General features: G+C 32.7%; 1 protein-coding gene across 6 annotated transcripts in view; it reads right to left on the bottom strand.

The window, feature by feature from the left end:
- Positions 1–14,509, bottom strand: part of LOC111054367 (retinol dehydrogenase 12) — a 55,901-nt gene that overhangs the window by 37,921 nt on the left and 3,471 nt on the right. For 3 of the 6 annotated variants that reach the window (XM_039432450.1, XM_039432452.1, XM_039432451.1), the window contains exon 1: positions 9,171–9,221. The exons of the other annotated variants lie outside the window; for them this stretch is intronic. In XM_039432450.1, the coding sequence (XP_039288384.1) occupies positions 9,171–9,206 (36 nt within the window). In that variant the 5' untranslated portion in view covers positions 9,207–9,221. Of the gene's footprint in view, positions 1–9,170; positions 9,222–14,509 lie in introns of those variants that run through there. 6 annotated transcript variants of the gene reach the window in all.

The raw sequence follows: 14,509 nt of genomic DNA, 5'->3' as shown, positions 1-14,509 counted from the left end.
ATGGCCTTTTCTTTGTTCTCTCCATGGTCACCCTTTTTCCACTAACTAACTTTTAATATTTTTCCCACTTCCCTTTTGATCCCTTTTTCTCTAGTTCTTTTATCACTCCTCTTAGAACCATATGTAATACGTAGGTTATATGTTGTTATTTTATGTGGTTATGATTGATCTTATTGAATAATCAAAATTCAAATTTTATCATTCACCTTTAACATTGTTCTTTTCTTTCTCAGAGTAGCTATTATACTATTTTTCTTTTCTGTTTTTCACATGTACCATTTTAAACATTCTCTTTTATTACTTTTCTAGTATTTATATATATATCTATTTTTTGTAATAATTTTTAATAATGTATTCCTGTATTCATGAGTGCGTTTGGGCTGTTATGCCGGTTGCACTCCTAGATTTTTGTAAGAATAAATAAATTCATTAATAGCTTGCTCTACATAAATGTTGAATAGTAATGGTGACAAACTACAGCCCTGTCGCACTCCTCTCCTTATAGAAGCCTTTCTCTGCTGCTCACCTATCCTCAATAATGCGGTTTGATCCTTGTACAACTCTAACATACACAAATACTCTATCCTTTTACTAACTTCAAGTTACACAAATTATCCGCTTGGGTCCCTACTGCAGTTAGCTAATAGCAGATGGTTTTAGATGGGGCGTTCACAATCCAGAGTTATCAAATAGCACTTTTGCTGGCTAAAACAACATTGTGAGTGCCCCCATTGTACAATTCAATATTAATTTAGTTGAGAACTGCCAACAGCCCACAATGACATCCATCCAACTCTCATACTAATCATCGAATACTGACTGATATCTTCAGAAAACTCAATTGATTTTCACGCTTTTGCAAGGTTAGGCCTATAGTTCTTCATACATCTTGAGTAGGCTACTGTTTCGTGAAGAAAGTAGAGGCCTGCAGAATAGTTCTGGTCCTTGGCCTCCCCCTGTATTCAAATTTATATCATAGACAGGGAAATTAGAGGCAGAAAGCTACTGGCGGACATCTGTGCTTGTCATTACGTAAATCTCCATACATTCTCATTTGATAGATGTTTAAATGAAAATTAGTGGAAAGTGACATTATGTCATACAGCATTTACCGACTTTACTATCCCTGTCTTACCTGTCGTTCAGATTTCCTTACCTGAAATCGTTCAAATTTGCTCTAAACTCCCTTATGGAATGGACTACAGACTCCATCTTTTCGTTCATATATATTCTCATTAACACATAATACTTGATTTCTATTCTATTCTATTCTATTTGAGTCGAGTCCTAGTATAGACACAATGCTAGTATATTTTTTATCTGGTTTACATAATTTGTTTTTCTGGTATTAATAATAATTGATGGACGCCAGTTGACACCGACCGGAAGATCTGTGGATGATGTTACCAAATAGCCTAATTCAGAGGCTACTCTGCCTTTATTAAGTTTTTGGACGTACAAATGCCATCTCTAGCGTGTAGGCCTACGAAAGACACTAACAGGCGGATTGAGGGGCCCTCCAATTTTAAAAACGTCGATGGAGACTAGATTACCTTGAAGTGTTTTGACTAGTATGTGCCTAGAGTCTCGCACATGGGACATAGCTATTATCACACCTAGATAATCATGCGAGAGATAATCTTGTTCCACGCATTGGTAGTGGAAAGAGAACTGTTGGTTCTAAATATCTTGATAATACTCTTTCAAATATGAGATAAACCAACAACAATTCAATTGTTACCAATTAAGGAAGCATAAATTGTGTTTTTTCCAGATGAATTTGTGGAAATTAATTTCAAACCTCATTCTCCCTTGTGCACCCTTAATCTTTTGCAACCTTATACAATGCGACTTTAACATTTTAACGGTGAACTGATTTTTTCCGGTAAAAATCACATTTCTACTGAATTGAACTTTGAACTTTATTTCCAAAAAAACATTACAAACAAAGAAAACGAAAAACAATAAGGGAACTTACTTATTGCATTAGCAAAATGATGCTAAATATAGCTATATATTTATAGTTTATTAATAAGAAAGTAGCATTGCTGCTAGAATAAATATAATGTCTATTATAAATAATTACGGGTAATATTTGAGGGAAAATGATACCTGCATAGGTTTAAAACCTGTGCGCAGGTAGGTTATTAAAAAAAGATCAAACAAAGACACAAAGAAAATTACAACAGAGTTGATAATTATAACTAACGTAGGTAGGTACCTAAAAAATAAAAGTGGAAACTTTCCAGAGATGAGGTGAAAGAGATTATAATTATAAAGAAGAAAGCAAGATTATGAATAAAACAAGCATTAGACTAATTGAAAAACAAAGTTCGCATAGCTATTTAATAGTAGTTATGCTTAAGGAACCTAATGGTTTTGCAATTACCAACGATGACAATAATTATATTTAATTACATTGTGGTACTACTATGATACTATGAACAAGTTAACTAAAAAAAGAGAAATGAAAAGGAGTACTACGAAACTAAACTGACAGAACAAACAAAACAATAATTGATGATAAGTTACTGATGCAATCAAATGGGTGCAAACTGTTTTTAATCGTAAGCAAGTAACTCAAGATCTTTTGATTCAAAACTAGGGAGACTATTGAAATAGGAGTTCACTAAGATTATATTCGAGTATATATTTATTCAATTTTTTCCTTTTCCGATATCCATATTAATATTCAGGAAGTCTCGGCGACATACATCAAGCACGGTCCAATCATTATCGTAGATTATGCTAGAAGGTCTTAAGTGGTATATGGGCTCACGCAGGTTGAAATTATTCTTATTTTTCAATATAAAGTGAAGAAGGCTTTTGGTGTACAACTGTCTCAGCGTTAAAACATTGAAATCAATAAAAAGATCGTTACTGGGGTATCGTCTAGGTTTGGATGAAATAGCTCTAATTAAAAACTTTTTAACAACGAATAATTTATTGAAATGAAGGTTTCTGGCACCCCCCCCCATGCAATTATTCCCTATTGCAATACTGATTGTCCATAGGCAAAGTAGTAAACCAGACGAGCGATTTCCTTATTTTTTAGCATACCAATATTATAGAATTTGTGAATGAGGTATCTTGACCTACGGCATAAGCTCATAATTTGTACTTCCCATCTTAAATGACAATCCAGAATGACACCCAGAAATCTAGTGTTTGTAACCGATTTTATTATTGGACAATCACAGACAGAACTGTCCCCAAATGAGTGAATTCTCAGCTCATTCAAATTATTTGGGAGACAAGTCTTATTTGGAGAGAATGTAAAATAGATACTTTTTCGAATTAATCGTCAGGGTATGATCATCTAAATATGATTTTAGTTTCTTGAGGCCTTTTTCACTGATGCTTTTCATGTCGCCCACGTATCAGCAGTAAATATTAGAGTGGTGTCATCCGCATAGGAAATAATATCACTATTTTCAATATCCATTTTCAGCATACGGTATCATTTATGTACAAAAGAAATAGAATTGGAGATAGTACTGTGCCTTGTGGCAAACCATAATTGGATAACATGGCAGTACTTGTTCTATTATCCAGGGCTAGGTGTTGAGTACGATCTTTCAAATAATCAGTGAATAATTTCAGGGGAATACCTCTTATGCCCAGATACTGTGATTTCTCAAGCAATCTTCTATGCGGTATGGTGTCGAAAGCTTTACTCAGATCAATAAATACAGCTAAGGTTTTTTTCTAGTATTGAAATTCTTATAAATTATATTAATTAATTTTAAAATTGCATCCTCTGTACATTTCCCTTCTTGGAAACCATATTGATTATCATGAAGAATTTCATGGAGATTCAGGTAATTTATAAGACGACTCTTTATTACTCTTTCCATGATTTTAGAAAAAACACTAAGAAGACTTATTGGGCGTTAATTTGAGGGATCGTTGTGATTTAAATAATGATACAATAGAAGATATCTTGAAGTGGTTTGGGAATACACCTTCAGTGAAGCACTTGTTTATAATTACAGCAAAAGGCTTAGAAATTAAGTGATAAATTCTTTTAATAGTTTGTTTTGCTATTTTATCTATACCTGGGGTTGCACTATTCTTTAGAGAAGCAATACAGTTTGAAATTTCATTCTCATCTGTTGGATAGAGGAAGAATGAGTTTGGTGAGTTAATATGGGTGTCTGTGGTTTGCCTGGGTAAAGTTGGCGCATGATTGTTACTGTTTGTGGACCACAGCTTTTCAGCATAACTCTACCCACGTTGTCAAATTGTTAATGAGAATGTCTGGATCAACTTTCGGGGCTGGTGATTTCTGATTGTTGCCTATCATCTCATTGATGCAGTTCCACGTTTTCTTTCTATTACCTTTAGCATCTATAATTTTATTTTCATAGTACCTAAACTTACATTGTTTTATGAGTTTATTCAGTAGGTTCCTGTAATTTTTATATTCTATTTTTAATTCAGCATTAAAAGGTTGTTTTATGAGCATTTTATGCAATTTGTCTCTATGGCGAATGGAATTTATCAAACCCTTTGTGATCCAATTTTTCAATGGCTTCAGCTTGTGTGGTATGGCCCGTTTACTAGAAGAGTTTTCAATCAAGTTTTGCAATTTTTCTATGAAAAATTGGTGGCTTTGTTTGCATCCGTAGTGGGGTTATTTACTTCTTGGATAATGTTTCAAAATTTATTACTCGGTGATTTTGGACTCTATTATTGGGTGTTGGCTTAGGTGAGCGCATATGTAAGCAAGTGGAGTAGTGATCGGTAAAATTTGTCTTGAAAATGATGCCTTGAATATCATTATCCTTCAATTCGCAGGTTTTCAGGAAGATGTGATCAATACATGTCCTTGAATTGAGCTGTATTCTGGTATCTTTGTTAATGTAAGATTTGAACCCATTTGAGGACATACAGTTGAAGTATTCAGCTGTAGTTTTGTTGCTAGAGTTTAAATTTAGGTCGCCGAGAAATATAAAAATAGAATAAAAGTATCTTCGTACTAAATTTCACTATTTCCAATCATATGAATAGTACTTATTGTGATGGTTTCCTATATATACGACGGTTTCTTCGTATTATGCAAGTATAGTCTGCATGAAATAAGTTGAGACTTGTCCCTTAATCCGAAGAAATTCGGATTAAAAAGCGTTACCAATTCGTGTAAAATTGCGACTTTCTCAAATTCCTTATCTTACCATAGAACAGTAGGAAATTGGGGAATACTGTCCAGTAGGGCGAAACCGTGCACCCTATTTTCTGAGGCTATTGGTTTGGAAGCGCTGCTGGTTAGTGCTGCTGCCCTGCACGACGAATGCCCGACTAGTACCAGTCTGGAAGGCTGTATTAGAAGAGATTTTTTGCTAGGAGAATATTTTTTTACTTCGTCAACTTTTTTAATAAATTCACGACCTTTTTTGAATGGAGATGATTGAAATATGTTATCATGATTCCTATTCAGAGTGATTTGCATTGCTCATTTCTTGATCTGCGTACAGACTTACGCGCCAAGAACACAAGCATTTCACTTTTTTCAGCTGATACAATGCTTATTATATCTGTATCTCTCTGTTTCTGTACATATACACATATAATCATCTGATGAAAAGCGAAAAGCGCGTGTTTGTGGCGCAAAATTCTGTAGGCCCACGTAGCTTTATATAGGAACTTTATTTTGACATATAATACAAGAGCATAAATTCACTTGAGTGCACGGTATCCCCGCACTTTCCCTATGTAGAATATCATCTCTGATATTCCAGTAGTGCTAAAAATGTTTCAGAATTGAAAAATAAATTTAATTTTTCTATGAAATAAAAGACATCGCGAATTATGTTTTTCTTTTGAATATCACTTCTCTCAGAATTTTGAGATGTGGTATTAAGTAAGAATTTTGTATCAAAATAACGAAGATTATATTATCTTCTCTCTATTAATCATTTATAGATAATTTCTATCCGACTTATAGTTATTTTTAATGATTAAGTTCGTCAATGTCGAGCTGAAAACATGAAATTTTCGGCATGCTGCCTTTTTGTTTCAAGCTTTCAAGTATGAGTGAGTGGTGAAAGCGAGAAAGTTTCTCAGAAATAATTGCATAAAATAAAAACAATCGTAAACAATGCATACCATACAGCTGCTCTCCTAACTTTGAAATTTCTTAGAGACCAAAATACTTTCTTCCAGCTACTTTTGACAATTGGAAATTAATCTCAATTATTTCTGAGAAACTTTCTCGCTTTTACTACCCACTTACCTTTTGAAACAAAAAAGTTTGTGGCATGTAAAATATTTCATGTTCTCTGCTCGAAATGTCTCTATGAGCATAATCATCAACTAGAAAATAACTATAGGTCGGACAACAATGATCCAGGCATCAATAGAAAGGAGACATTCCCCTCGTTATTTAGATATCAAATTCTTTCTTATTACGACATTCCATAAAATATTCTGAGAGAAGTGATATTCGAAATAACATATTTTCACAATGTTTTCAATTTAATCGGAAAAAATTAATCCTTCAATCATGAAACATTTTCAGCACTATAAAAAATACTGGAATATCAGGGATAATACTCTACAAATATTTCTGGAGTTAAATTAGAAATTTGTGAGTCATACTTTTACACGAATTGGTATAAATATAGATGAATAATTATCTATTTTTAAAATATTATATGCGATTGAATGAAAAAGACTAAGAAATTGTCAAAAACCACAGATTTATTGATACTTAGAAAGACCGGTTTCGGTTATTACACCATTGTTAATCTCTGATAAACTAAAACTAAATACAAGAACAGCAGAATTTATACTAGTAGGCGAGTACTGCTATTGGTCAAGGGCATGAATGCCTGACATTGGCCCAGCTAGTCAGTCTCCTCCCACTCAACGGTGTGACAAAATGGCGGCTTAAGCAACAGAATCGCCATGATAACAAAATTTACTTTCAGTAAAAAATAAGAACCAAGAAAACAAGTGTGAAAGATAATAAAACAAATATGTAAATGGAAAAACTATTGACTAATGCATGCTTACAATTTTATGATACGGTAAAACTAAATTCGTAGTGTACTAAATTCGTAACCAAAACAGTTAATTGGGAATTTTCCTTAATTATTAATCTTGCTATTTCTAAAGCCTCTTGAATATTCAAAGTCATTAACATGCAGAAACTCAACATTCTCCTTAACTGTGAACTTGTGATTATTTGTTATCAAATGTTCTGCAAAGTTAGATTCCCCTTTTTGTTATTCCAATCTCTGATGTGCTCTTTAATTCTACTTTTGAAACTTCTACCAGTTTGACCCTCATAACAAGCATTACAATCACCACATTTAAGTTTGTACACCCCACTTTTATCCCAAATATCAATTTTGTTTTTACTCCAGCTAAATAGACTATTTAAAATTAGTTTGGTCTTGAAAGCAACATGAAATCCATTCCTCTTCAATTCCCTACCTATCTTATCAGATACCAGGCCTAAATATGGAATTGTTATCCAAGTGTTCTCCTTACAGTTTGAGCCTACAAAGCTAGAATTGATTGAAATTTGTCTATTAATTTTACTCAATAATCTGTCCACCATACTTTCTTCATACCCATTTGTGACAGCTATCTGTTTAATTTTAGTAATCTCAATATCAAAATCATTATGGCTCATAGGTATTGTTAGTGCTCTACAGATCATGCTATTGAAAGCAGCAAATTTGTGAGAAATAGGATGACAAGAATGAAGAGAAATGATAACATCAGTATGGGTTGGTTTTCTGAAAATAGAAAACTTGTGATAACCAGTGCTATGATCTATTCTTAAATCTAGAAAATTTAATACACAATCCTGTTGTACCTCTACAGTAAATTTTATACTCTGATTTAATCCATTCAGATAGGAAATAAAATTGTCTAGTTGTCTGTTACTTCCTTCCATAAGCAAATAATATCATCTACATATGCCATCAAACCAGTAAACAATTTTATCTTTGAAATGACTATTTTCGATAATTCTACTTTCTAACTTATCCATAAATAATTCACCTAGGAGTGGCGAGAGGGGTGACCCCATTGCCAACCCCTCTCTTTGTTCAAAAAAATCTATTGTTAAATTTCAAATAATTATGCTGAGTGCATAACTTCATCAATCCTATCAGTTCTTCTCTGAGTGTATGATCATTGATAGAGGCTTTCATTATTTCCTCAGCTCTTTCAAGACTTTCTCCTACCGGAATGTTAGTGAATAAATTAGTAACATCAAATGACACAAGTTTATGAGATGATAGAACAGGAATATGCTTTATATTGTTGACCAACTCCAATGAATTTTTAATACTAAATTTTGGTTGAAACCCCGTTAACGACCGAAAGGTGCTATTCAGTTTGTGAGCTAATTTAGAGCAGGGGGAATTAACAAAAGATACCACTTGTCTTATAGGAACATTAGTTTTGGGAAATTTAGGTTGACCAAAAAGTCTAGATTGATATGGATTCATAACTGATAGATAATTAGTTTCTTTCTTATTAAATAATTTGGTGGTGCCAGTCAACTTATTTCTAATCAAACTATTGATTTTGGTGGTGGGTTTGACAATTTCTTAGTCTTCTTCATTCAATATGAATGATTACCACAATATCAACTTCTTAACTACACCAAAAGTATTATATGCTAGTTTAAAAAAGATGTGAGGAGGAAGATTCATTAATTTTTTTCTCTGTTAATTTAATTTGATACACCTACAATATCCTCAATCATTCAGAACATTTCTAATTATTGTAAATGCTGCTCCGAAGATGACCAGCCATCATGAGATGGTTTTCTAGTCATTTACCATGAAATCTGTTCTGTTAATAGCCTATATCAGAACAACGTTGGTACACAGTCTTGTTTTCCCTTGGAATAATTTCCTATTTTACTTTATATAAATCTAGTTACATTCTATCCAGCTTACTCTTACGAATGTTCGAGTGTCCCAGTTTCTAGTTGTAGGCCTACATTAGTTACTTGATCACATTGAATAATTAATACTACTCAACGTCTCAAAGTATTCAAATTTTGTAACTCTCTTGAACCGTTAAATCGCTTCAATAATCTTGGCTCTCATTTTCAACTGAAGTCTTTATCAAACTCAAAAACTACTTCCTTATTAAAGTAGGAAATATCAACTTTCAACAAACTCGGATTAATTCAAGCCTACCTCTGTTATCTTCAGTCTGGTTTTCAAGATTTCCATGTGTTAGAGAACTCATATTATTAGGTCTACTAATATGCAATTAAATCATTCACTCATGACAGTCTTTGTGCTGCTAGGGCATCCTGTTGTCCTGTTATAGTGAGCTATTTTAAGAATAGCACTACCTCCTCAGTCAGTTCGCAACTTGTTTCAACATCCAACTTTTCATAATATCTTTCTTCGAATATTGAAATAGAAATTCCGTTCACGGTTCACTTTCATTTTATATCATACAATTTTCTGTATTGTAGCTGTTGGCAATTCACAAACAGGATTTTATTACACATAGAGGGTATAATTGGTAAATTCAATGTCCAAGTCTAAAAATTTCACAGTTTAAAGGTTTTGAGAATCTTACAACTTTTTTACTCGGTAATTTCCTATGTCTTTATAAAGTTTCTCCATTGAACGAATGAAAATTAGCTTATATCATTAAATCTGTGAATCTATTTGAATAAAAATGAAAAATAAAACAGCGGCCAGGTTAGACTATTAAGGTGTTGCACCTTAGTCTGCTAGCGCTTTCTTAGCCGTGGGTTTGAATCCCGCTGGTAGGCATGGGCATTTGATCATCTCATCCAATTACCCATGCACAAGCAAAAAGCTCATGTGGGTATCATCCAGAATAAAAAAATATAAAGAGTGGGTGAAAAGTCCGAGAACGGCTTAATCTTAATATCCCATACATAAAGGTAATTTGATGGTGGGTGTGATTGGGGATCCTTCTAAAATTGAAAATACCACTTTACTTTGACTTCAAAAATCTGGTTCGTCATGTTGGATCCGCTATTTTGAATTCAATTTCTTTGTTTTTAATAGGAAGGTGGTCATGCGATGCATGATTTTGATACGGAATTTCAAGAAAATATGAATGACGAAAACCGCATATCGATACCTCAAACTCAAACCGTTTCGAAGATATTCACATTATTAACCAATAGTATTCGAAGCAGAAAGGTAAGAAAAAATCCGGGAATGGCTTAATGTATCCTAACCCTTTCAAACTCGTCAATCAGCTCTGCCCCACTCTGTATTTGAGAAGTATAGATGTTGAAAACTACAGCAACGATACTTTTATTGGGAAATGAACTTGTTTCCTATACAAGTCAATAAATCCAATTTCACAAAATAATAAAACTACATGAATCAGAATCGATAAGAATGACATAACAATATGAACAACGGTAGACAAAAAGAGACCAGATTGTGTATTGAAGACTCTGAGAATCCTTATAAATGACACAACTTCACAAACGTATTGATCTTTTTAAAGTGCCTAATATCTAGTTGCCTATACTGTGGAAAATTTGAAAAGAGGTAGAATCATTGTGGTGTGACTAATTCAAATAAGTCGATACCCTTCCCAATCTCAATACAAAATAATGCATTATGCTTGGATGGCATTGTTCTAGTTGAATTGTCATTATTTATAATAGATACAATAATCTTCAAACTGTAAACTGGACTTTAATAATCTGATCAATATTTATATACCGGTAGCTGTTTTATCTAATTCATGTTGAAGAATATTGAATTAACTTTCATTTCTTTCTAGAACTGTATAATCAGCACAGTCTCACTTGATGTGGTTGAGTAAAGAGATCTATTGTATTTGAATGAGAAAAAATTCTTCAGCCATAATTTTTATTTCCAGCTTTATTTATAGAAATGTTACCTCTGTTTGGACGAGTTTCTGATATAATTTGTTAGAAAAAGTTGCATACTTCAATTACAGTGCAGTTAATCGTGAATCAACAATAAAAAAATTTAAAAAATGTAACTATCAATGTATTGATGGTTATCAGTATCAAAACCTTATATTGGTACGCTCCTAGATTCTCAAATCATTATCTTGGAAAGTCATTAGCACTCTTCAAGATGAAAAAGAAGTGTAAGAAATTTATAGTGTCTTACAGTAAAGTTAAGCACTATCATAACAATCAATGAGGAGTGTCTCACATGAATGGACATGACGTTACTACAAATAGGCTGTCAAGTGCAAAGCAGCAAAATTTAAAAACATCAACTGAATTTTAAATCCCATAGCTATAAGTTCTGGTAATGCACAATTATAGTAATGTGTTTGTTAGCAAGGATGTTTTCATCCGACTCAAGTAGGAAGAAAACTGAACGTGTGAATGTAATTCATGCTCATCACTGAGATAATAGCTACAGTCTTCAGCTGTTGGAGCGGAGCATGAAGAAAACGTAAACAATTCTTTGTTGAAAGAATGCAAGGTCTTCCACTTGTGATGATACACACGCTAGGATACAATTTCCAAAGACCTTGTCAGGAGCCTGCAATTTCACTCGTCACTCTATACCTACGTGCCCATAGGCTGCAGTTTTATCTTTCATAAAACTAGGACTAAAAATTAATTTACAACGCGAAATCGATCTCGAATGAAATCTAGAGTTTCAGTGGTTAACCAATGTGACCCAGGCAAAACAACTAAAATTGATCTACGGTATTGAATTCATTCTAATGCTGATTGAAGAGTTCATTCTAACATTCTGAACTCGATTGATGAATTATCAGTATTGTATTGAATGAATAGTACGGTACACTAGTGTCAGACACTCACGAGTAGTGATGGATGAATAGAAGTAACTTAGTATAAATTAGAATTCACTTTAATAGATGTGTATTATGTATTGAAGTTGATATGAAGCTTCCAAATTTATTTTTTTCAATGTCATGGGCGATTTAGGTATGAAGGATTCTTATTAACTGTACTCTCATTCTATTTTTTTTTTTTTTTTTTTTTTTACTTCAAATTAGATGTGATTGAAGTCATTCACATCTATTTATTTATGCATTCAGTTATAAAATGATAATTTTATACTAAGTAAATTTCAAGTTGTGCATAAAGAGTCTACACCTTTCCCAATTGTAGATCAGAAAGTATCAATATTGTAATTGAGAACTGTCATTTGCATTTGAGAAAATGTCAGATGTGAATGAGAACAGTAAATTCTATTTGAAAAGTCATCACTTCTAATAGAGAATATTGAATTATATTTGAGAAAGTATCATTTTAATTTGAGATAATTTTATTTATAGATGTCAATTATAATTCAGAAATCGAATAATTAACCCAGTTTCTCTTGTTCACAAATTGAAATATACAGAATACAGGATCGCTTTCCGCTAAAATTATAATGTGTAGTGCTGATGATAAGGTAGAACAACACAATGCACAAGCAAGTGGATAGTTTTCTCATTTTCAACTGATAACTTCTCATTAATTTACATTTGACATTTTCTCAAATACAAATGACTAAGTTATTCTCAAATACAAATGACTATTCTCAATTAAATGTAATTACTTCTCAATTAAAATTAACTGTTCTCATTAAATTTACAATTTCTGATGTTTTCTTAATTAGAAATTATTATTCTCAAATACAACTGATATCTTTTCACATTTAATTTTTACTTTCTCAAATACAATTTGAAAAGGTGTTGATAAGAAAATATGACTTATTAACGGTGTGACAAACTTGAACACTACCTTTATATTGCATTCTATTAGTCAACACTCTACACACTAATCATTTATAACGTTTGAAAATAATCAATTATATTGAACTCATAACTTAATTAGTTATGCAAATGATACGGTACTCATTCGTTATTTCTAATTAAGTAAGATTAGGTATTAAATAAAAGTCTATTGATGGTAAAGCAAACATTATTTATGATAATTCAAGAAAAATTGATCAATCAAATTATATTTATCAAATCGAAAACGATGCAATAGATAAATCTAATGTATGATAATATGCAAGCAATTGGCAAATAATGAAATAATAGCCTACTAATATTCCAATAACTAACACATAAATTCTGGAACTAAAAAAGTAGCACGCTTTCTGTTATGTGTGACAAGGCCAGCAAAGGCCAGGTTTGTGCGCTGTTATACTGAGTAGGTACCACACTGATAGTGTTTTAAGGGAAAAGGGAATAAAAATATTTTATGATCACAAAAGGGAAAATCCATGTGAAAAAGAAAGAGAGAAAGAGGAGAAGAGAGAAAGAGGAAAAGTAAGAATAGAGAACGAGAATGAAAGACCATTTGAGAAGATATATGCAAGCTAGTTTTAAATTACTCAATATATGGTTAAATTCACCCAGCAATTTTATCCCATCCTCTATTACTTGCAAAGTTGACTTTGAGATCCTGTTCATTGAGAAATTCCCCAGAATACAGTCAATTAGTATAAGGCATACATAATTAAAACTGCCTCTTACAGACATTTAGGTCTAAAAAATGGTAGGAAAAATTGTAGGGGAACGAAAACTGTAACTCTACATGAGCTGTGAATGGATTTTGATTTTTTATTCATGCACTGTATAATCCATCTGTAGGCGATTATGTGTGTGTGTGTGTGTGTGTGTGTGTGTGTGTGTGTGTGTGTGTGTGTGTGTGTGTGTGTGTGTGTGTGTGTGTGTCAAATAAACATAAGGATTCTACTACTTGAAATCAGTTCACTGTGCTCCGTGCTACTATTGTATTCATGCGACATTCATGACTACATGTTTTCAATTCTGAATGAACGAAGCGTTCTATTCATCGATTTAAGTGCGGAAAAGCCTAACATACGACGCAATATCAATGTTGTCCGAATATGAATCTATATTCACCAACATCCTTCCACTACTATTTAATCTCTTGCCTATAGTATTATTGCAATAGTGTTGGTGACTGTGAAGGTCACAAAACTAGTTGTGGCCTATGCCTACAGTAGATAATCTAGGTGTAGGCCAATACGTAGCCTACCTTCCATTGATATCAATAAGTCGTGGAAGACTCAAAACTTCATCTTTAATAACTGTGTTTCATGTTTTAGACTTTCTTTTGTTTTCTTTCTTATTTTCTTCTATATTTATCTCTCTTTACTGACTACACATTGTCGCCTGTAATAGACCATGCATGAATGACTTTTATGACTCATCGCCAAGTTAATAGCTCCTATAGAATCCTATATAATAGTATAATCAATTGAAACATAATAAATGGATTTATTAAGAAGAATCAATTTAATGGACAATTTGTGACAATTTTATTTGTATCAATTAGTATTTGTATAATTAGTATTCCAACTCAAAAGCACCTCTTCAATAATAATTGTAGAATTGGAGGTTCATAACACGGGTTTCATGTTTTGTGGAGGAAAATACAGAACAAATGCTTAGACAAATCCTTTTTTTTTAACTCAAAATTGCAAGTTAATCAGTCCAGTAGTTCAGACGTGATGATGCGTCACACGACATAATTCTCCTATTCCGTACGTGTATA

This window comes from Nilaparvata lugens, chromosome 7 (assembly GCF_014356525.2).
Source record: "Nilaparvata lugens isolate BPH chromosome 7, ASM1435652v1, whole genome shotgun sequence".
In the NCBI taxonomy this organism is placed as follows: Eukaryota; Metazoa; Arthropoda; class Insecta; order Hemiptera; family Delphacidae; genus Nilaparvata; species Nilaparvata lugens.
The sequence above is the reverse complement of the archived record's forward strand: the minus strand, read 5'-3'. Positions and strand labels throughout refer to the sequence as shown.